Source organism: Notamacropus eugenii, chromosome 2 (assembly GCF_028372415.1).
Source record: "Notamacropus eugenii isolate mMacEug1 chromosome 2, mMacEug1.pri_v2, whole genome shotgun sequence".
Lineage (NCBI taxonomy): Eukaryota > Metazoa > Chordata > Mammalia > Diprotodontia > Macropodidae > Notamacropus > Notamacropus eugenii.
The window spans coordinates 396585825-396607126 of NC_092873.1; the positions used below are offsets into that span (position 1 = coordinate 396585825).

Consider the following 21302-nt stretch of genomic DNA (forward strand, 5'->3'; position numbering starts at 1 on the left):
CATGTTTTAACAATTTATAGTAAAGCAAAAATTCCTTTTCTACTCATACTAGACATCTGAATGTTCATCTGTAATAGCAGCAATATCATTACATCCTTTGATAATTCATAGAAATCTCTTCCTTTACACAAAACAAATTTTTTTCTGCCCTTTTCATTCTTAATTGCTTCTTACATAAAGGACCTTAAGGAGACTTATATGGAGAAGAAGTACTTTCCCTTCTTTGGTCTTTTACTTTTCCCCAATATATCCATAAAACCCTGGTTTTTCTTACCAGCCCCAGGTCATTCTGAGTTCTAGCGGACCTGGTGTTACTTTTTATAGAACTGTTCAGCCTCATATTCTACCTGTTTGTTCGGCCTAGAGGCCGATGAGCTACCCGAGTCTGCTTACCTTTTGTCCAGGTCTTCGGTGGCCAACCGGATAAACGTATTGAGAGAAGAGACTTTCCAGAGTCAAACAAGGGTTAGGCTTTATTTAGGGTCTTAGTTACGTATCCATATGCAAGGTGAATTCTTCCTCAGGAGAGAGGAATCCTTCTCCTCCCAAGGGGCAAGGATCATATAGCAAGAGGATGGGAGCGGAAGAGGGGAGGGACCCTCTTCCCTCCAAGGGCCCCTCAGCAAGAAGAGCCCTCAGAGGGGACCCCACAGCCAGAAGAGAGGGGAGGGACCCCCAAAGGGGACCCCGCATCCAGAAGAGAGCCTTCAGGCTTTCCTGTCCCTACTTAAGCTCTCCCGCCGCATAGTTTGCACATGAATACCATACGTGCTCTCAGCCCCTAGCTAATCAGCAACAGGTGTGCTCAGACCACGGGCCAATCTCAAGGGTAGGATGCTCTCCCCAGCAAGTTTCCCACTGAGAAGAGGTGGAAATGCACGAGATAGCCCGTGTTTCATGCCTCAATCCCCAGCTGTTCTCTGGGGGGCCTCGTGAGAACTCTGAGGTTTAGAAGTCCTCACTTATACCTGCCTGAGACTGTCCACATGAAAACTGAGCTTACACCCCCAACAACCTGTTACGTGCTCCTTTCCCCATCTTTTGTATGTATCTTTTAAAAAATTTGTTGGTTGGTAAGTTGTTTCTGTAACCACTGTAACCACTGATCTGTTTAAATAAAGGGTTTTTTTTTTTCTTAAGCTTCAATTAAATTATTTCACTTTGGAGTATCCAGATTTTATTCTTGAGAATTTCCTGTCCCTGTCTTCTATTGAGGATTTTAGTCCATGGGATTCTCCTATTCTTCCTCTTAACTCTTTGAAGTGTGTGTTTCCAAAATGAAGGGTGTGTGTGAGACTGGCTTTCTCCTCCTCTATCACAAACTCCAGGATAGAGCGATCATTTCCTTCTAAGGTTCCCAGTTTCTATTTGAGCAAATAATTTCTCCCTGTTAGTGAGAATCAGAGCCAAAGATATAAATACTTGTTTACTTCTTTACTTTATCAAAAGATAGATTATTATTAAGTGCAGAGGTTCTTAGTTGCTCTGCTTTTAGCAGAGGGAGAGCTCCAGCAGATGCCTGGATAATTGAAGACCTCCATCACTATTTTATCAGGTGTCTCTGCAAACCTCATGATCTGTTTCTCAAACTTTTTTTTCTTATCTATGATCTCATGAACCCTAGAGATTCCAGTTAGTACTCACTGCTGCTATTTTTTATTTGTGTATGTCTATGTGGGACACAGCTGATATTAAAAAAATTGTCATTGGGTTGTAATTCTTTGAAGCTATTTTCTTTGTAATAATCAGAGTTATTTTTGTGATACAAATTAAAAGTCCTCATTCCTTCTCTGTCTCAGTGACTGCTGTAAATTTCCATTTGGTCTTCTTAGGGTTAGAAAAAACTCAGCTGTAATTTCCATGCTATGAGAACATGAATATCTGGTACTTACACCATTTCCTTTTTTCATATCATGAAGACTAATAAAGAGACACACACGACTATTGTATCCATCAGTCAGCACGTATGTATTGAGTGCCTCCTGCATGACAATCACTTTCAAAAGGCATGCAGCGTAGTCCTTAGCCTCAAGGAGCTTATGGTCCAACTGTAGAGATGAAATGAGCTTAAGAAAAAAAATTGAAAATTTTTAAAGATGTAAATAGAGGTGTTGGGTTTTCTTTTAGTGCAGTAGAAGTTCAGAGAAGGGGAAGACTGATAAAAACTGAAGCAGTTAATGCAAAAGACTTAAGGAAGAAGGTCTCATGTGAATTTGGCCATGAAATACAAGAAGGATTTTGGTAATCAAAGGGGAACTTGCTTTTTGGGCAAAGGAAACACTATGAGCAAAGCACAGAAAGAGGAATGAACTTGATATTTGTGAAGAATGGTGACAAGACAAACCTGACTGGGATAGAAGTAGCATTTTGTGAGAGTACTGGGAATTCAGATGGTGTTGTTAGAATGACATCCCATTATTGTGGGCCTGAAAACTCGATGGAACAGTGCCAGACAGACAGTAAGGGGGCATTGCGGATTCTTGAGTATAAGGAAGGGGATGGTGTGATGAAAGTGCTATTTTAGGAAGATTAGTCTGATGCCTGTGTAGATTGATGGGAAGACCTTGAATTAGGTTGTCTTAGAGGATAGTACATGGTGTAGGAACATCTTGGACAAACATGGAAGTCTTCTGGTTAGAAAGGAAAACTTCAAATTGGTGGTGTCTTAAGGAAAAATCAACGGGATTTACAGATCAGAAAAGAGGAAAAGGCACGGGAGGGACTAGAAGTGTCATTGTCTCATTGAATGATTCTTATTTCTAGTTTGGGAGACTGGAAGATAACTGGGAACATGGAAGATGTATTTATATCTAAGACACTGATTTAGAGTTCCTTTGGGACTTTAAGATATCATTAATGGATTGTGTTTTTTTACTTTTTAACCCAAATAATCATGGTATGAGATAAGTAAATGGGATCTCTTCTGCTGCTTTTGGGTCAGGGATCATAATGTGTCTCCTTTGTTTCTCCTCCAGGAAGCTTTGAGTGTGGGCAAAGCCCAAGTGGAGATGGGAGCTCAGGTTCTGGACGTTAACATGGACGATGGGATGTTGGATGGCCCCAGTGCTATGACCAAATTCTGTAACTTCATTGCTTCTGAACCGGATATTGCCAAGGTGGTGCTTAATTTAATTACAGTGTTATGTTACTGTCATTATAGTAGTTTCAGCTTGTTTGGGCACCCTCAGTCACACAGGTTATGAATTTGTCTTTCTCTAGAATTTTTAAAGTACATTGCCCTGGAGCAAATATCTTTGCTGTTTCTTGCGTCTAACCTCCTGAATGAATGACTGGATGATGATGATGATGATGATGATGATGATGATGATGATAGCAGCAATCAGTATTCAGGGTAGCATCTGATTCATAGCATAGCATAGATTCAGAAAATACTTTACACACATTTTCTATTTTCGTTTTCCATAAAAACCTTATCAACTGATTGAGTTTATGCCTGTTTTACAGAGGAGAAAATTGAATCTCAGTGGTCAGATGTCTTGCCCAGGGTCTCACAGCTAACAAGTGTCTGAAATAGGAGCCTGACTCTAAGCCCAGTGCTCTGTCCATCATCCCACTTTCTGAAGAGTGGTTTTCTGGTTCCAGCAAGTATTCAGAATGCTGACTACCATTCTTAATTTCTCTCCAAATTTCTGCAAATGGACATGAGGAGTCTGTTCATTCTGCGTCTCTTAGATCTGTAAGAGGTACCTCACTAGCTCTGCATGAAATCCTTAGCTCTTCAACTCTGTTGCTACTTAATCTTTTGTCTCTTCCACCATAAATATAAAAGGACTTAGTTGATCCTTCAAGGAAGAGGGTAGGTCGCTGAAGCTAGTCAAATTGAAACATAATTGAAGATTAAAACAATATTGTCTGACTTAATTTCCTCACATCCTGTCCCATAGTTTTCTGTTTTTGTTAAAGGTTGGTAAACTGTTGGGGGAGGGGTCAAGAGGTTCTTTCCCACACCAACCAGCTGTTATTTTAAGAATTAATGACATTACCTTACAGATGGGAAAGCATATTTTTAAATTAGGTTTTGTCAAATACAGTTCCCCACCTTCTGCAATGTAGGGAAGAAAGTAACATACCCATTTATAATAGCAGCAGTTGACCTTGTATAATACTTTAAAGTTTGTGAAATACTTTGTGCACATTATATAGGCAATTAGATGACTCAATGGAAAGTGCTAGACCTTGCACCAAAAAGCTAGAGTCCAGATCTGACCTCAGACACTTTCTAGCTGTGTGACCTTGGCCAAGTCTCTTAACCTTTGTCTACCTCTGTTTCCTCACCTATAAAATGGAGACAATAATAGCAGCTCCCTCCCAGGGTGGTTGTGAGGATCAAATGAGAAAATACTTGTGAAGTGCTTTGCAGATCTTAAAGTGTTATGTAAATATTAGCTTTTGTATTATGATCCTTTTCCTCTAAGAGAGTTCTATAAGCAAAGTTCCTGCAATATTAAGAGCAAAAGTTCTGCAATTTTACGGACATGACCTTCCTGCCAAGCTCTTCTTGCATACTTGGCATACTTGTGTAGAAGTTCACGGCTTGGTGTGATGATGCATGCCTGTGGGGAGACTGAGGCTGGTGAACTGATTGAATTTGAGAGCTCTGCTGCAGTGGCCTAAAGCTGATGGAGTGTCCTGCACCAGTGTGGTGAGCTCTGGGAATAAGGGACCCACTGTGCTGCCTAAGTGATTCTCCCTCAGTCAGAAACAGGGTTGATCAAGGCTTCTCTGCTGATCAGCGTTGGGTTTAGGCCAGTCTCCTGTACTTTCATCCTGGGTGATTGAGTTTCAGAAATCAAAACAAACTAAAAAAAACTCATGAAGTTAAAAAATTTCATTTTTGCCATCAATTTCAACTGTTTCTTCCCAAACCTTTTTTTCTTTTAAAAAATCCAGGGTGAAAAGAAACAATGTAAATCACTGATATAACTAACTTACTCTTTGTTTGCTTTCCTTTGCTACCCGCTCTGGTGGAGGGTAATAGATAAGCATAGAGATAACTAAACATAGGGTAGGCCAGGTATTAGAGAATTAAAACCAAGGGACCTGGATCCTCTTCGCTTGAGCAATGACTGCTCTTCTTTCTCGTGGTTTTCTTAATCTTAAAATTTCTTTCCTCTTTGAAGATTTGAGGTTTTATTTTTTTTTTTTGGCTTGTTATTTATTTCACTTTTTTTTTTCTGAGACTAGAGCATGAGTTGAAGAAAGAAAACATTAGGTCAGAATTAAAGGGGAATGTAATATTTTCATTTGTGTGCTTCCATTCAGACCTGGGTTAGCCTTTTACCCAGATGCTGTAAGCTACATTCACTTCTTCTTTTGGATGCCAAAGCTGGGTTTATTTCAAGTCAGGAATGTGGGAGCTCAAATTTGAATACTTTGGCTAGAAGAGCATGAAGCTAGACATCAATCCTGAAGACAGAACAGTGTCTGACTTTGAAGTACCTAAATCCTATATTAAGATGGTTACATTGGCATTTGGCACTTGAAGTGGGTAAGTGGATACCAAAGCCAGGGAAAAGGACACTTTTGGTTCCTTTCTCAGATATTAGCTTAGCCCTTTTCCATGCTTGAGAATCAGCTAAGTGCTCTCATGGCAGGAAAACTGCTCCAGATATTTCAGACTCTTGCCTCTGTGCTGCTGTTTTAATTTTACTATGCTGTTGCCTGGGTGAAATCAAAAGTGTATTTTTGGAATGTTGAAAAATTGGCTGTCATTTATGTCCATTGGTGACCAATTCCTATCCCCCAAATCTTTTTAAATTTTTGTTGCTATCTTGCATTTTTTACATAATCAGAATTGCTTCTCATATCTTCTTCCTCCCCCTTTCTTTTCCCTTTCCTAGAGAGTCATTCTATGTAACAAATAATATTTTTAAAAAAGAAAGAAAAAAGGAAGAGTCGGGTGGGGGGGGGCGGGGATCAGTAAAACTAATCAGTAAATCAAAAAAAGTCTGAAAATATTTGTAGTTTGCCATGTCTGTGGACCTCCTGACATTGCAAAGGAAGGGAATGAGGTTCTAATTTCTGAGTCCATGCTTTCCACTATGGGGCAATAGGAATTATTTTTTCCCTTTTCCGAAATTAATAAGAATGAGGTACAACAGAAAAAGGGGGGAGCAACACATGCAAGATGGTGAGAACATAGAAACTGTTTGTAAGAGGAAACTTAGAATAGGTGCCTTAGATGTTTTAATTCCATGTGGTATATAGAGAATAAAGAAGACTTAAAGAGGTATTAGGACCATGAATCAAAAATAAAAGTCTAGAATAAACAGAAAGGGAAAACTAATGAAGAGAATGGAGGGAATAATACTTTTAAGAAAAAAAGTACAGAAAATGAGGATAAAGATAACACATAAAAGAAGTTAAAGGGGAGGGCTTTACTGAACCGAGAGAGAAAGAAGAGGGGATGGTGAGGTAATTGGTTAGAAGGAAGAGAACACGAGTTAATAAGTGAAATTCATAACTGGAATAGGGGCTGGTAAATGGGAGGGGATGAGACTTGAGACTGAGGGGAAGAGACCCTAGGGGAATTGGATTGCCTTCATGTAGATTAAGCAAAAATAACTGTCCAAAGGAAGGGGAACAAAAACAATAACTAAAAAAACTAATTCAGAAAAAAAAACTGTTAGAGATGAAGGAAAATATAAACCTAAATCTCATAACTTTAAATGTGAATGGCTTAAACAATCCAATGAAATGAAACAGTGATAGATTGAATAAGAAAACAAAACCCCACAATCTATAGTTTACAAATAACACACCTGAAAAAGAAAATTCGGATGAGGGTTTAGAACAAAGTTTACTATGCATCAGGCAAATATAAAAAGAGCAGTTGTTGTTATGCTACTAGATAGCAAAAAGACATTTACAACATAAAAATGATTTTTGAAGAGGAAACTACATTATGCTGTAAGGGGTTATATACAAGAAATCTATATCAAACTTGTATGTTCTAAATGCCATGGCATTTAACTTCATGAAGGAAAAATTAATTGAATTAAAAAAAGACAAAGCAATACAATAGTAGGAAACTTTAATATCCTTTCAGTTTTGGGCAAATCTAGTAAAATGATTAACAAAAGGGAAATAAAGAATTTGAACACATTATTGGAGAAACTAGAGATAAAAGACTTAAGGCATTTTCTGAATTGGACTGCTCAATAATGTATGTCCTTCTCAGCACCACATGGAACTTTTATAAAAATTGACCTTGTATTAGGGCACAGCGAAATTGCAAATAAATAAAGACGTAGAAATAGTAAACGTATTATTTACGGCTTACAATGTAATAAGTATAGTAATCTGTTTAAGGAGCACAAACAAAATACACAGACCCAAATGTAGATTTAATGAAATTCTAAATAATGAGTGGGTCAAAGAAACCATTAATTATGTGAAAGAAAATGATAATGACAAAACACCATTCCCCAAATTCCTGGGATGCAGGTAAAGTATTTCTTAGGGGAAACATGATATCTCTAAAAATATCTTTAACAAAATAGAAAAGAAGATAAATGAACTGAATATGCATTTTTTGAAAGAGACTGTCAACAGATAAACTCAAAATAAACACAAAGGAGATTTGAAGAGCAGAGGGGAAATTAATTAATTACTTGGATTCCTTCCCCATCCTTCCCTGTTCTAATTACAGGTACCATTATGTATTGACTCTTCCAACTTTGCTGTGATAGAGGCTGGATTAAAATGCTGCCAAGGGAAGTGTATCGTCAACAGCATTAGTCTGAAGGAAGGTGAGGATGATTTCCTGGAAAAGGCTAGAAAGGTCAAGAAATATGGGGCTGCTGTGGTGGTCATGGCATTTGATGAAGTGGGTCAAGTAAGTGATTTCTTTTCTTCAATTCCTCCTGTTTTCTAGGTTTTTATGCACCTCTTCACCATTTGAAACTTTAAACATAGTGTCAGACATATTTTCAGAGACCTCATTTTCTTTAAAACGCTTTTAAAAATAGTTTTTTATTGCCATTTAGTGGTCTCACTTCACCTTTATTTCTAATGCATTCCTTCCTCCTCTCTTTCTCTGAGAATAAAAGAGGTGAAAAAAGTTTTCAGCAAAATTATTTAATTCAGGATATTCCAAAACTTTTGAAATACCCTATCCACCATCCTGGAGAGCTTACCTGGAGATTTTCCAAGCTAATTGGTTGGTTAAAAAAAAAAAGCAACTATTACCAGTCCCCTTCCCCAGCAAAAACCTGTTTCTGATTGATGTACCCTTTAAAAAAGTATCACTGGCTCGTCACAGTGCCTGATGGTCCCCCACCCCACTTCCTACCTCCAGTCAGATATTCCATATCTCTTGTCTCCCACCTCAGCAATTAAAAGTTATTGATATCTTCAAAACTCATTATTTTAATGTGAATTTGACAAAAGTCAACAAATGTAAAGCTTCCACATGCAAAGGAGAAAGCAGTGGTGTCTATAAGATCATGTATAGTTTGTTTTTAAAAATCTACATTAAATTTGACATAGAAGGACTAATATTTCCCTGTTTATCTATATCTCTATTTTGGGTCATTTTTTATGATACAATAATGTAATCTGCAATTAGTATCATTTGTTCAGCCATTCTTCAGTTAGTAGGAGACCACTTTTTTTTCCAGTTATTTACTCCTATATATATATATATATATATATATATATATATATATATATATATATATAATATATGTGTGTGTGTGTGTGTGTGTCTGCATATATCTGTGTGTATATGTATGTATATGTGTATGTTTTTTTAGAATTCCATTTGCAATGGAAAACTGTCTAACCCATTCCTGTGGCCAGTCACTCCAAAATACTTAGTATTCACATTCTTAGTTAATGAAAGGGAGGGCTATGTCTTTTGATAGTAAAGGTCCTAATAGTGATTGTTGAATTTGGCCAGAGTTTTGTTGAAGAGGCCCAAGTTTTGACCTCATCAGTGACCTATGAACCTGTCTGAGTTATAAATGACATTTACTTCTCTGTCTTAAGTACCCTCTCTTCAGTTTTGCTCCATATGGGACTCACCTGGGGAATGAATTCCTAAGGACTTTCAGCATTTCTTAATAGGCTTAACTGGAAATTGGAGGAGGGGAAATCTTCAGAAAAGCAGACCTGTATGAGTTAGTTATTGGGAGTGAACTAGTAAAGGAAAAGAAACGCTTGTATTTAACTCAAGAAGCCTTTCAGTGTACTTTTGAACATTTCTTTTAAAAAAAGACTTTGGTGAATTGGATTCTATTGGTGTGTTTCAAAATCTTACCTGGAAGTTCTCCAAGCTAATTGGTTAACTTGAAAACAAAACAAAAGCTACTTCCAGCAAAAACCTGTTTTTTATTTATTAATATTCCTTTTTAAAAACGGTCATCTTGTTACATAATGTGCCTTATTAACACCCTTTGCCTCCTATCCACCAGTAGAACCCTTTCATGTAACCAAGAAGTACATTAAGCAAAACAATCCAATACCCTGGCCACATATGGCAGGATGGGGCTCATTCTATTCCTGTAGTATCTCAGCTCTCTGCTGATAGGTGGCAAATATCTTCCTCACTACCTTAGTACCTGTTATGCTTCTACCTGTCTGACCACTAGTTTTCAGTTTTATTTTGCTGGATCTTCATCCAGATGACACCTGCCAATCATAGTTGTGTTTCCCGCCCCCCCCCCCCCCCCCAGGGCTCTACTTTGGTCTGTACTATTTCATTTGGTGAGCTCATCAGCTCGCATAGATATAGTTATGATTTCTATGCTGCTGATTCTCAGATCTCTTAATCCAGTTCTAACCTCTCTGCTGACCTTCACTTCTTATCTCCAGCTGCCTTTTGGACATCCTGAAATAGATATCCTGTTGATTTCTTAAACTTTAAACAGGTCCAAAATTGAACTTATTTTCTTTTCCCTCTAAGCTCTCTCTCCTTCTAAACTTATTATTGTCAAGAACATCACCATCTTCCCAGTTCTCCAAATTCAGATAACCTCTGCTCCTCACTGTCTCTCACCTCTTGTATCCAGCTTGTTGCCAATGCCTGTTGTTTCAACCTTCCTAGCATTTCTTGGTTATGCTTCCTTCTCTCCCGACATTGCCACTTCCCTGGTGCAAGCCCATTTTCTCATGTCTGGACTATTGTCCTAGACTGATTTTTCTACCTGCCACGAGTTTCTTCCCACTCAATTTATCCTTCACTTAGCTACCACAATAATTTTTCTGAAGCTCAGATTTGATGGTGTCACAGACATACACCATAATAACTAGTGTGGTTCCCTGCCTCCTCCAGGATCAAATACAAAATCCACTCTTTGACATTCAAAGCTCTTTATAAGCTACCCTTTCCTCCTTTCCCCCTTCTAGTCTTTTTATATCTCTTCTCCCCCCACATGCTCTTCCATCTAGTCACACTGGTCTCCTTGCTGTTCCTCATAGAAGACTTTCCATTTCTCACCTCTGCACATTTTCGCTGGCTGTCACTCATGCCTGGAATGCTTTTCCGCTTGTCACTATCTCCTGGCTCCCTTTGGTTTCCTTCAGGCCACAGCTAAAATCCCACCTTCTATAGGAAGCCTTTCCCAGTCCCTCTTAATTCTTGTGCTTTGCTTCTATTAATTATTTATATTTATCTTATATATAGCTTGTTTGTCCATACTCGTTTGCATATCATCTCCTCTATTAGATTATGAGCTCCTTGAGGGTGAGATTGCCTTTTGCCTTTCTTTGTATCCCCAGCACTTACTACAGTGTCTTGCAGGTGGAAGGCACTTAATAAATTTTGATTGACTGACTGAGCATGATGATGAATCCATCATCCTTGTCTCTTCCCAATGACTTTGAAGTTAGCACTCATTCCTACTAGGACCCTCTTTGTTGTGTGTTGTCCCCCTCACTTCTTCCCTCTCCCTCATTTGCTGTATTATCAGTTATATTAGCTCTGACTAGAGAGTACCTCTTTTTGAACAAACATATGAAAACTTAAGTAGCCAAATGGATATTGTCCTCCTCAACGTAGTCATTTCAGGAGACTGTAAACAAGCTCCATCAAGCTCTTGCTCTTCGAATGAGACAGGGATAAACTTCTCCTGCTCTTTGAGCCAGTAGCACATTCTTTCGTGATGGCTAATCTTCCTCCTTTAAGGGTAGTTTTGCTTTTTGAAATAGATAGGAATCTTGTGAACAAGGTGTTTCATCAAACATTGTCTCCAAAATGTAAATTTGGTAAATGAGGCAGGTCAGGAAAATAGTATTTGGGTTTTTTAAAAAATGAGATATTATAAAGAAATGGCATTTTTATACTCCAAAGAGATCAAAGAAAGAAGAAAAGGACTCAAATTAATAATATTTACAGCAATTTTTTGTGTTATAGCAAAGAACTGAAAAGTAAGGAGGGCATGGCTGAACAAATTTTGTTATGAATTTAGTAGAATAGTATTGTACTATAAGAGATGAGTTCAGAAAAACTTGAGAAGACTCCTATGAATTGATGCAGAATGAAGTGAGAGAAGATCCAGGAGAACAATTTATATAATAACAGCATTATAGAGAGTAAGAACTCTTGAGAGACTTTAGAACTGTAATCCAAGAATTCCAGAGGTCTGATGATGAACCATGTTACCATCCTCTTGACAGAAAGGTATAATAATTTTATGCCTTTGGGATACTAAGGCACACATTTCCAGACATGGCATATGGGACATTTTCTTTTGCTTGACTATAAATATTTATTGCAAGGAATTTGTCTTTTTTTTCTTTCAAATTTGGGGTGGAGTGGGAGGGATTACAATGGACTGGGAATAATATCAGAAAAAAAAGAGAAAAGAAAAGAAAGGGTCATTGAAGCATTTTTTTTAAATGCAGAGAAAGAGAACAGAAGGCCAGAAAGAATTACAGACAAGCAGCACAGCTTTGCAAGTTACATATTAAATTTATTAAATCTTAAAAGGAAAAGCAGACTGTACTCAATATAGATTGGCAATTTCTTGTATTTTTGTTTTATGTACGTGGAACTGCCTGTTTTTTGGTGTTTTAAGTTCAGAATAACTTCTATGGCATGTAAGCTCTGACGGCAAACACAATGACTCTATAATTGAAGGTTGGACTTTCAAAGTGACTTCTCTGAAGGACAGCACACATTTTTTATATTTGAGTTCTGGCATGTTTGTGGGGAAAAAAGCAACTATATGAAAACTCGTTGCCCTCATTTCTGTGTGTGTGTATGTGTGTGTGCGTGTGTGTGTGTGAGACAGAGAGAGAGATGGGGGGGTTGGTTTTTTAAACAGAAGAAAAATAACTATTATGAGGACAGTGATATAAAGTGGTCTTTCAAAAAAAATTTTTTTTTATTTTTATTTTTTTAGTTTGCAGTATTTAGTTCCACAAGCTTTTGAGTTCCAAATTTTCTCCCCCTTCCCAAGATGGCATGCAATCCAATATAGGTTCTGCATATACATTCACATTAAACATACTTTCCATGGAATGAACTATGAAAAAGAAGAAACAACAAAAAAGATAGAGCAAACAGTATGCTTTGATCTGCATTCAGACTCCATAGTTCTTTCTCTGGATGTGGGTGGCCTTTTCCATCATGAGTCTTTTGGAGTTGTCTTAGAACCTTGCATTGCTGAGAAGAGCCAAGTCTGTCAAAATTAGTCCTTGCAAAATGTGGCTGTAATTATGTACATTGTTCTCCTGGTTCTGCTCCTCTCTCTCAGCATCAGTTCATATAAGTCTTTCCAGGTTTTTTCAGAAGTTTGCCTGCTCATCATTTCTTACAGCACTCTAGTATTCTATTACATGCATATACGACAGCTTGTTCAGCCATTCCCCACTGATGGGCATCCCTTCAATTTTCAATTTTTTGCCACCCCAAAAAAGAGCTGTTATAAATATTTTTGTACATATGGATCTTTTCCCCCATTTTTATGATCTCTTTGGAATACAACCCTGGAAGTGGTATTTCTGGGTCAAAGGGTATGCACAGTTTTATAGCCCTTTGGGCATAGTTCCAAATTGCTCTCCCAGAATGGTTGGATCAGTTCACAACTCCACGAACAATGCATTAGGGTTCCAATTTTCCCACATCTTCTCCAGCATTTATGATTTTCCTGTTTTGTCATGTTAGCCAATCTGACAGGTGTAATGTGGTACCTAAGAGTTGTTGTGATTTGCATCTCTCTAATCAATAGTGATTTAGAGCATTTTTTCATAGGTAACTTTAATTTTTTCTCTGAAAACTGCCTCTACATATCCTTTGACCATTTGTCAATTGGAGGATGACTTGTATTCTTATGAATTTGACTCAGTTCTCTCTATATTTTAGAAATGAGGCCAAAGTGGTCTTTAAACCCATCCTTTCTCCTTAATAATTTGTTTGGTTTTCTGTCCTGCTTGACAGGATTCTGAGAAACTCAGCTATCAGTGCTCACATGCTTATTGACATCTCGGCATGCTTTCACTAAATTAGAAAGTCTGTTTGCTTGATAGCAGTACTCGACGATCCATTACCAGTTAAATTTTGTACTTTTCCTTTCTTCCTCTCCTTTCCTTTCTATTTGTTTCCTTGCTCCAGGCTACAGAAACCAACAACAAAATTGAAATATGTACCCGAGCCTACCATCTTCTTGTTAAAAAAGTGGGATTTAACCCACATGATATCATCTTTGACCCCAATATTCTGACCATTGGGACAGGAATGGAAGAGCACAACCTCTATGCTATTAACTTTATCAATGCAACTAAAGTCATCAAGGTAAGCTGTGGAGGTTTCTCTTTTTTATTCTCTGTTACAAGGAATGTCTTTCTAGGTAGAAGAAGTTATATTTAGGAATAAAAGATATCCATTAAAGAAAAAGACTGAGGTGGGTATGGAGTGGGAACATATGTCTGAGTCTTGATGTATTCTGAAAGTTTTTTAGCAGAGATTAGCAAACTCTTGAGGCACCTGTGTTGGACCAGATCAGAATATAATTGGAAAATATTTTAACAAATAAAAATATAATACTATATAGATAATATAAATTTGTGGTTTTTTAATGTTAATAACAAAACCTGCAGGGATCTCTTTCTATTTGAGTTTGATGCCACTGGTTAACAGAACTCCAAATTAAATAGTGAAACTGCCCTATGGAATGCTGATTTCTAGACTCTTCTGGCTTTTCTATTCCTTACTATTCTTAGCTGATCCCCTACTCCTTTGGAAAACAATGCTTCTCAGAGCATAGTTTCCTTATGCTGTTATGGAATGGAGTCAAAGGCTCATAAATCTAGAAGTGAAGGGGATCTTAGAGGTCATCTAATTGAATACCCCACTTTCCATATGAACAAATTGAGTCCCAGTTCTTGAGTGACTCACCCCAGGTGAGACATATAATAAGAGTCAGGGGCAAGATCAAACTTAGATCCTGTGACTTTCAGTTCATCTTTTTTTTCACTGTCCTGTTTTTACTGTTCTCTCTCCCTTGGTTTGGTCAGCTTTTGTTTGGGTCCCTATTTGATGTTTGTCTCTTATGCAGAGACAGAAGTAGCTATTTAGGAGGGATGTGATAGCTCTGTAGAGGTATCTCAAGGGTCATCCAGTGGAAGGAGCCTTAATCAGTCAATAAACATTTTTAAGTATCTGCTATGTGCCAGGGTCTTATGCAACATGGTCCCAAAATGGGGCAGAGCTAGGAACAATGAGTGGAAGTTGTCAGGTCAGTTTTAGGTTCATGTAAGGAAAAACTTGTTAATAATTAGAAATATCCCTAACTGTAGTTCCTACAGAGGTTGTGAGTTTCCTATCACTAGTTGTTTTCATAGAAAAAATGGATGAACATTTGCCAGATATGTTGTAGAAGAGATTCTTATTCATATAGAGGTTGGATGAAATGACTTCTGAAGTCCCTTCCAACTCATTCATTTGGTGATTTTGTGATAAAATGCTGAGGAAAATTATTAACCCATCACCAGGTGTTTGGCTTCCTACTAGAGGCTGTAAACATGCATCTCCTTGGGATTAGCAAGGGTTTTCCTTCACTCTGCTGGAATTCTTGTATTAAGTATTTTTTATGAAGCTATAATGCCCTTCAAATATGCCATCACATTAGGATAATTAAACTGACACTAATTAAAGGAAGCAGTGTTCCCAAAATGAGGTGCAGCAAAAGCCTTCCTTCAGTAACATGGTGTTAAGACAGACCTGGCAGAAACAGCATCAGTTCTGGGAACCACTGTGCACACACCTCAATCAGGAGAAAGCTGTAAGGAAATCTAATGAGCCAACTTGATTTGGGAAATTTTTTTCTCTTTTGGAAACTGGTATGAAGTAGAATTGAGTATGTTCAGATAGGGTCCATGTGGTTGAGTTTCTCATCCTCATTTCATCTCCACATTTGCTTGAGAGATGATTGCAAGGAGGAGTTAATGCTGAATGCAGAAGAAATGTTATCATGAACGATAAGTATAAACTATGGAATAAAGGACCTTTTAACTCAGAAACCCGGAACAGATTCCTCATACTATTGTTTCAAAGCATTCACTGTCCCAGTACCTCCAAACCTAGTCTGGACAAGTGCATTAGACTAGAATGCCATTCTTGTCAGGCAGAAAATCCTTTCTATGTTAGTTTGTGTTCTGAATTTTTATTCAAATGCTGGGCTTTTGAATTCGTTTCCTTTTGCATTTTGCTTATTGCCTTAATGACTGCTTGTTTGTTCCACCCATCTTCTTTTTCATTCTTTTAATCAGTCCTCAGTGGTGACTACTTTATAATATGGTTTGAGGACTGATAAAGCTAGATTCATTTCATTCTTACTTTTTTCATCATTTCCCTGAAAATTATAGATGTTTTTATTTCTCTAAAAAGGAATTTTATTTTATCTAGTTCTGTGGTAGCTTGGTTAATAGAAATCTGAAAATTAATTTAGATAACATATCATTTTTGTTATATTGATGTGACTCAACTGGGTCCAGTTGTTCAAGCTTGCGCAGAGAGTTTTTTAGTTGTATTATTGAGTTTGCCTTTGTAGATTAACTCAGATATTTCATACCTTGTGTAGTTATTTTGAGTAGAATTTCACTTTTTCTCACTTTCTCCTGATTTTTCTTAACAATATACAGAAGTGCTGATGATTTTTGTGCATTTATTTTCTGTCCTGTTACTTTACTGAAACTAGAAATCATTTTTTTTTTACAAGACGAATTCCTTTTCTGCTGCCTCTCTTATGGCTATATCAGATTGAATGAGGATAAAGAATGAACTGGGTTACAGAGATGCAGACTTTCTGACAAAATACAGGGAAGACTTGCCTTTCCTTTTGTAACATTTCCTGGTAAACGGGTTCACATCTGAAAAAAAATATTTTTCCTTCTGATTCATATCTTAACTTTTAGGTCAAAATAGCATTAAGTAAGATGGCAAAGAGGAAGATAGTACCTGGTGTTTAAGTAAACATTCTTTTTAGGGATTTGGAAATGATATTTTCTTTCTTTTTTTTTTTAATAAAAGTAAAATGCTCATTATTCTTCATGGGCTCTGTAATCCCTTCTGCTGCAGCATTACTAATTGTCACCTAAGTAGAGCGGATCTAATTTTTCTTGATTATGCAATAGTCACTCCTTTAGGGCTGATGAAATGAGACCCTTTGAAAAAAAAGGCAAAGTAGTTGATAATGTGCAGTGACATTTGTGGGGGCCTGAGTTGGTTCTGGCAGGAAGATGGGTTCAACTCCTACTTCACTGGTTTACTGCCTCTGTTGATGAATCATCACTTTAAAATTTCTGAACCTTCTCTTTCTCACCTGTTTTATTATGTGTTAGTATGAGTTTGTAATGACTTTCTAATTTGCCTTTGGTCTTTTAGCAGCTTTTTTAAAAAAAAGTTAGAAACTTTTTTATTTATGTATCATGTTTATCATGGTGCCTGGGTACTATGATGGATGAGCTCCATGCCATGGAGGAGTCTGCAATTTAGTAAGAAAAAGTTATTTTGAAACATTGACTATTTTTGTTGTGGCTGTCATTGGCGTCTTTGTTGTCCTGAGAAGCTCTAAGTCATGATTTCCTTTTCTGAGAGGCAGCATGGCATAATGAATAGAAGGCTGGTTTCAGAGCCAAGAAGAGCTAGGTTCAAATCCCACCTCTGACTCCTGCTGTGTGATCCAGGGCAAGGTACTTAACCCCCTAAGTCTAGATCATTCTAAGACTTAAACTGCAGAGAAAATCCTTCCAAGTGTTGGAAGGATGAGTTTCCTCACCTGGGAGTCACCTATGAAATCTTAGTTCAGTCCTTATGTCTAATTTTCTTTTTACTTCTCCATCCTTATTAAGAGAAATGGATGCTGTACTTGTCAAGTTGGCAAACCTTATCTAGTTTCATATTGTTGGCAGGAAACATTACCAGGAGCCAAAATAAGTGGAGGCCTTTCCAACTTGTCCTTCTCCTTCAGAGGAATGGACGCCATTCGAGAAGCCATGCATAGTGTTTTTCTTTACCATGCAATAAAGGTATGTGGTGAGGCCAGGTGGTCCTCTTGAGCACCAGCATGAACTTTGACTATTCCTAGGAACTTTGACCCTTCTTTTCAATCTCCTCAGTGTGGTATGGACATGGGAATAGTGAATGCAGGAAACCTTCCAGTGTATGATGACATTCACAAAGACCTCCTCCAGCTTTGTGAGGATCTGATTTGGAATAAGGACCCAGAGGCTACAGAGAAGCTGTTACGCTATGCCCAGGTAATTTCAGGTGGAAGAAGAGAGAAGGGTGTTCTGGAGAGCAACAAAGGTAACTGAGTGGCATGATGGATGGAGCACTTGACCTGGAATCAGGGAGACCTGAGTTCAAATCAGGCCTTAAAACAGTTATTCGCTGTTTGACCCTGGGCAAATCACTTAGCCTCTGTTTGCCCTAGTTTCCTCATCTGTAAAATGGGGATAATAATCATAGTACCTACCTTCTAGGGTTTTTCCAGTGATCAAATAAAATAAAAATTGTAAAGCCCTTAGCCCAGGGCTAAGGTTAACTGATTTGCCCCAAGGTCACATAAGTAGCCAGGTTGCAATTTGAAAGTAGGTCCTCTTATTTCATTTGACCTCAGTGCCCTTTCTGCTGAGCTGGGCGATTAAGGTCAGAGAGAGCCACAGGCACAGAGACAGTATGTTATATGTGTGTGTGTATATAAAAGGACATTTTAGTCCCTTTCTAGAGAAATGGGAGGCCTTCACAGAAGCTTCCAGGCTGTTAAACCGAGACAAAAAAGGATGGGGATGCTGGTAAAGAAGAGCAAGATGCTTGAATAAATGCTGTACTGTTTTCTAAGCAGCAGTCACTTGTCAGCCCCTCACTACACATAGGAACTTTCCCCTTTGACAAATGGAAATAGGTTCCCAGGAAAGGAAATCAAGGGGACTGCAGAGAAGGAACAGAGTTCTTGCTCTTTCAGCCCTACTAACTGATAGAAATTGGATTTCTAGAGTTCTACTTAGGGAGTGCTGCATTGAAAGAAGCTCGTTGGAGTTCAGATCATGTAGGCAATTGACTTTCCTTTGAGTTCTTTCTCTGATGGCTGCAGGCCAGAACGCCCTCATTTTGGTCATTGTGAGTTATCGGTAGCCATTTCTTAGTTTCTGTCACTTTGCCAGATGAGAAAACCAACTTGGCAGAAACATCTTTTCCCCCTCCTTCCAACGTACTGTATTTACTACCTCTGTTCACAGGGCTTTGTTCTTGCTTTCCTAGCAGAGACCATATGAAGGCCTTCATTAATGTTGAGATATTAAACATCTTCCTCTAGCAGACCTTTCTTTGATAAATTGCAGAGCAAACAGGCAGTGTCAGCCTGTTGTCTGAGGTTGAAAGATGGTTCAGGCTCCTTGGCTTGACATTGTATTCTTAATTGATTATTGCATATTGCCTTTCTTACTCCACCTTGTTTCATTAGAGATAGCACTTTCATTTCAGAAAGATGAATGTGGAGCACCTTATCATTGTCATCATTTTTACTAATAACCGACATTTTTTATAATTTTTTATGTATCAGTCACTCAGTAAGCATTTATTAAGCACTTGCAAGGTGCCAGGCACTGTGCTAAACAGTGAGAATACAAAAAGAGGCGAAAGACTGCCCCGCCTTCAAGGAGCATTCGATCTAATGGGATATTGTCTCATTAGAACCTTATAACAAGCCCTGTGAGATAGGAGCTAACCGTTAGTCTCGTTTTACTGATGAGGAAACTGAGGATCAGAGAAGGTAAACGATTTGCCCAGGTTCACATTACTAATACATATTTAAGGCAGGGGTCTCCTTGACTTTAAAAAAAAAATTTTTTTAATTTATGGGATAAAACAAATATTTCCGTAGCATAGTATAATTAAAAAATGATTGCACATGAAGCTGCAAATCCATTATGTACCACTTGTTACTGCTTTTAAAGTTAACATGTAACTTTCTATTCCCTCGCCACTCCCCCTTCCATCCTCCCCTACCCTAGAAATGATGTTCATCCACTGAGCTATTATAAAGTACTGTTCTCACTCTGAGTTATTCAAAGTTTGTGATACTGTTCTACCCCCACCTCTTTTCCTCATTTCAGTTTTAGGCTGTTGTTTACCAGTTTTCTTTCCCCTGTATCTTGATGAGCTGTCGAGAGAGTTAATCTCCAGAGGTACAGGCAGAGTTGAGAAGACCCTAATAGACATTCCAGGAGCTGCCATCCATCAAAAGAAAAATGGCTTGTTCTTTCTCATGGAACTATGGCGGCTTGTTCTATGCCATCAAGATCACTGTCAAGTAGCTCCTCTACATTCAGGGTGACTTCTATCAATGTTATGGGACTTAATAATGGAAATAACAACCCCTGGGAGCTGCTGGCTAAGTAGCATTTCTTTAGGAGGCACTAAGTGCAAATGGAGCATGAAAAGTGGGAATGTAGTATAAAGCAAATGAAAGTCATCAGGGTTTTTTCCCTGCTCCCTTGAGAGAATGATTATCTCCTTTCAAAATGAACTTATCTAAATACTGGCCCTACTGCTCATGTCTCCTGCCTGGTTCGTTGTTGTAAACACAGAAGATTTCTGTGCTCCATCCTCCAAGGTCCTGTAGATTCTTTCTTTAATTAGCTTTAAACTGTATTGTAAAAGATTTAAAGTGGTCCTAAGACAATGTCAGGACCCAGACTGATGAGGAGGAAAATCTGTGGTAATCAAATGTTCTAATATCTAGCATCGGAGAGGCAGAATCATGTAGTGGATAAAATGCTGGCCTTAGGGTTCGGAATCCATCAATCAACAAGTATTTTATTAATTAAGTGCCTGCTGTATGCCAGCATTGGGAATAGGTGTACAAAGAATGAAACAGTCCCTCCTCAGAAGAGCTTAAGAGTCTAAATGGGGAGACAGCAAGTACATGTATAAAGTCATAGAGAGTGTGAATAGAAAGTGGGTAAATGTGAATACAAACAAAATAGTTAAAATCAGGGTAATTTGGGCGAATACTCTGCAAAGCATTTATAGTGCATTCTAGATTTGTGAAGAGATGAGGAAAAAGAACTAATAGAGCTTTTTTCCTGTGAGAATTTAACTGTTTGGAGGAGAAATAAGAAAATCCTTGAGATTTTAATACTCTTAACTGTTTAATAATTTTGACTAAATTGAATGATGCAGAACTCCTCATAAGTGATCTCTTTCTTATAAGAGTTTGAGGTGGTTTTAGATCTTTTACACAGCTAAAGTATAAGTAATTATGTCTATTTCATTACTGATTTCATTGTTAATAAATGTTCTATCCAGTAATTTCAGTATTGATTATCAGAGATGAAGAGATTTAATAGAAATGTGACTATTTACTTTTAGGAAGGGGGAAGTTTGTTTATTAAATAACATTTGATAAACCAGAGTATAGTTTGAGCCAACTGATGAAATAATGAGAAAGAGGTTACAATTTTATTAATTAGAAAGAAAATACCCAAACACACTCCTAGATTACCATAGAATTTGAGATGATAACATTACACCTGGGAATAATTGAAGTAGCAGCAGAGGGGTGATCGTCAAGTGAGGTTGGTAGACCTGTCCCCTGCCTTGAAATGTTGACATACTCTTTATGCCTGCCTTCCTCTTTTCCCTTACAGATCAAATCCTGTAAGTCTTAGGGTCATTGCTTATCCCACCCTTCTGTTTCATTCTCAACATGTTCTGTCTTTCCCTCAGCCAAGCATACAGTTCATTCTTTCTTCACCTCATGCTTATGATGGCCTCCCTACATCTGGTATCTACTCAGTTGAGACACTTTTGCTAGGTTAATTTTCTTTTTTAA

General features: G+C 37.9%; 1 protein-coding gene across 3 annotated transcripts in view; it reads left to right on the plus strand.

Annotated features, from left to right (window-relative positions):
• The window catches only part of MTR (5-methyltetrahydrofolate-homocysteine methyltransferase), a 132421-nt gene that overhangs the window by 58310 nt on the left and 52809 nt on the right, over nucleotides 1-21302 (plus strand). For all 3 annotated transcript variants that reach the window (XM_072647559.1, XM_072647561.1, XM_072647560.1), the window contains 5 exons: nucleotides 2976-3116; nucleotides 7673-7858; nucleotides 13580-13759; nucleotides 17377-17493; nucleotides 17584-17724. In XM_072647559.1, the coding sequence (XP_072503660.1) occupies nucleotides 2976-3116; nucleotides 7673-7858; nucleotides 13580-13759; nucleotides 17377-17493; nucleotides 17584-17724 (765 nt within the window). The remainder of the gene's footprint in view (nucleotides 1-2975; nucleotides 3117-7672; nucleotides 7859-13579; nucleotides 13760-17376; nucleotides 17494-17583; nucleotides 17725-21302) is intronic.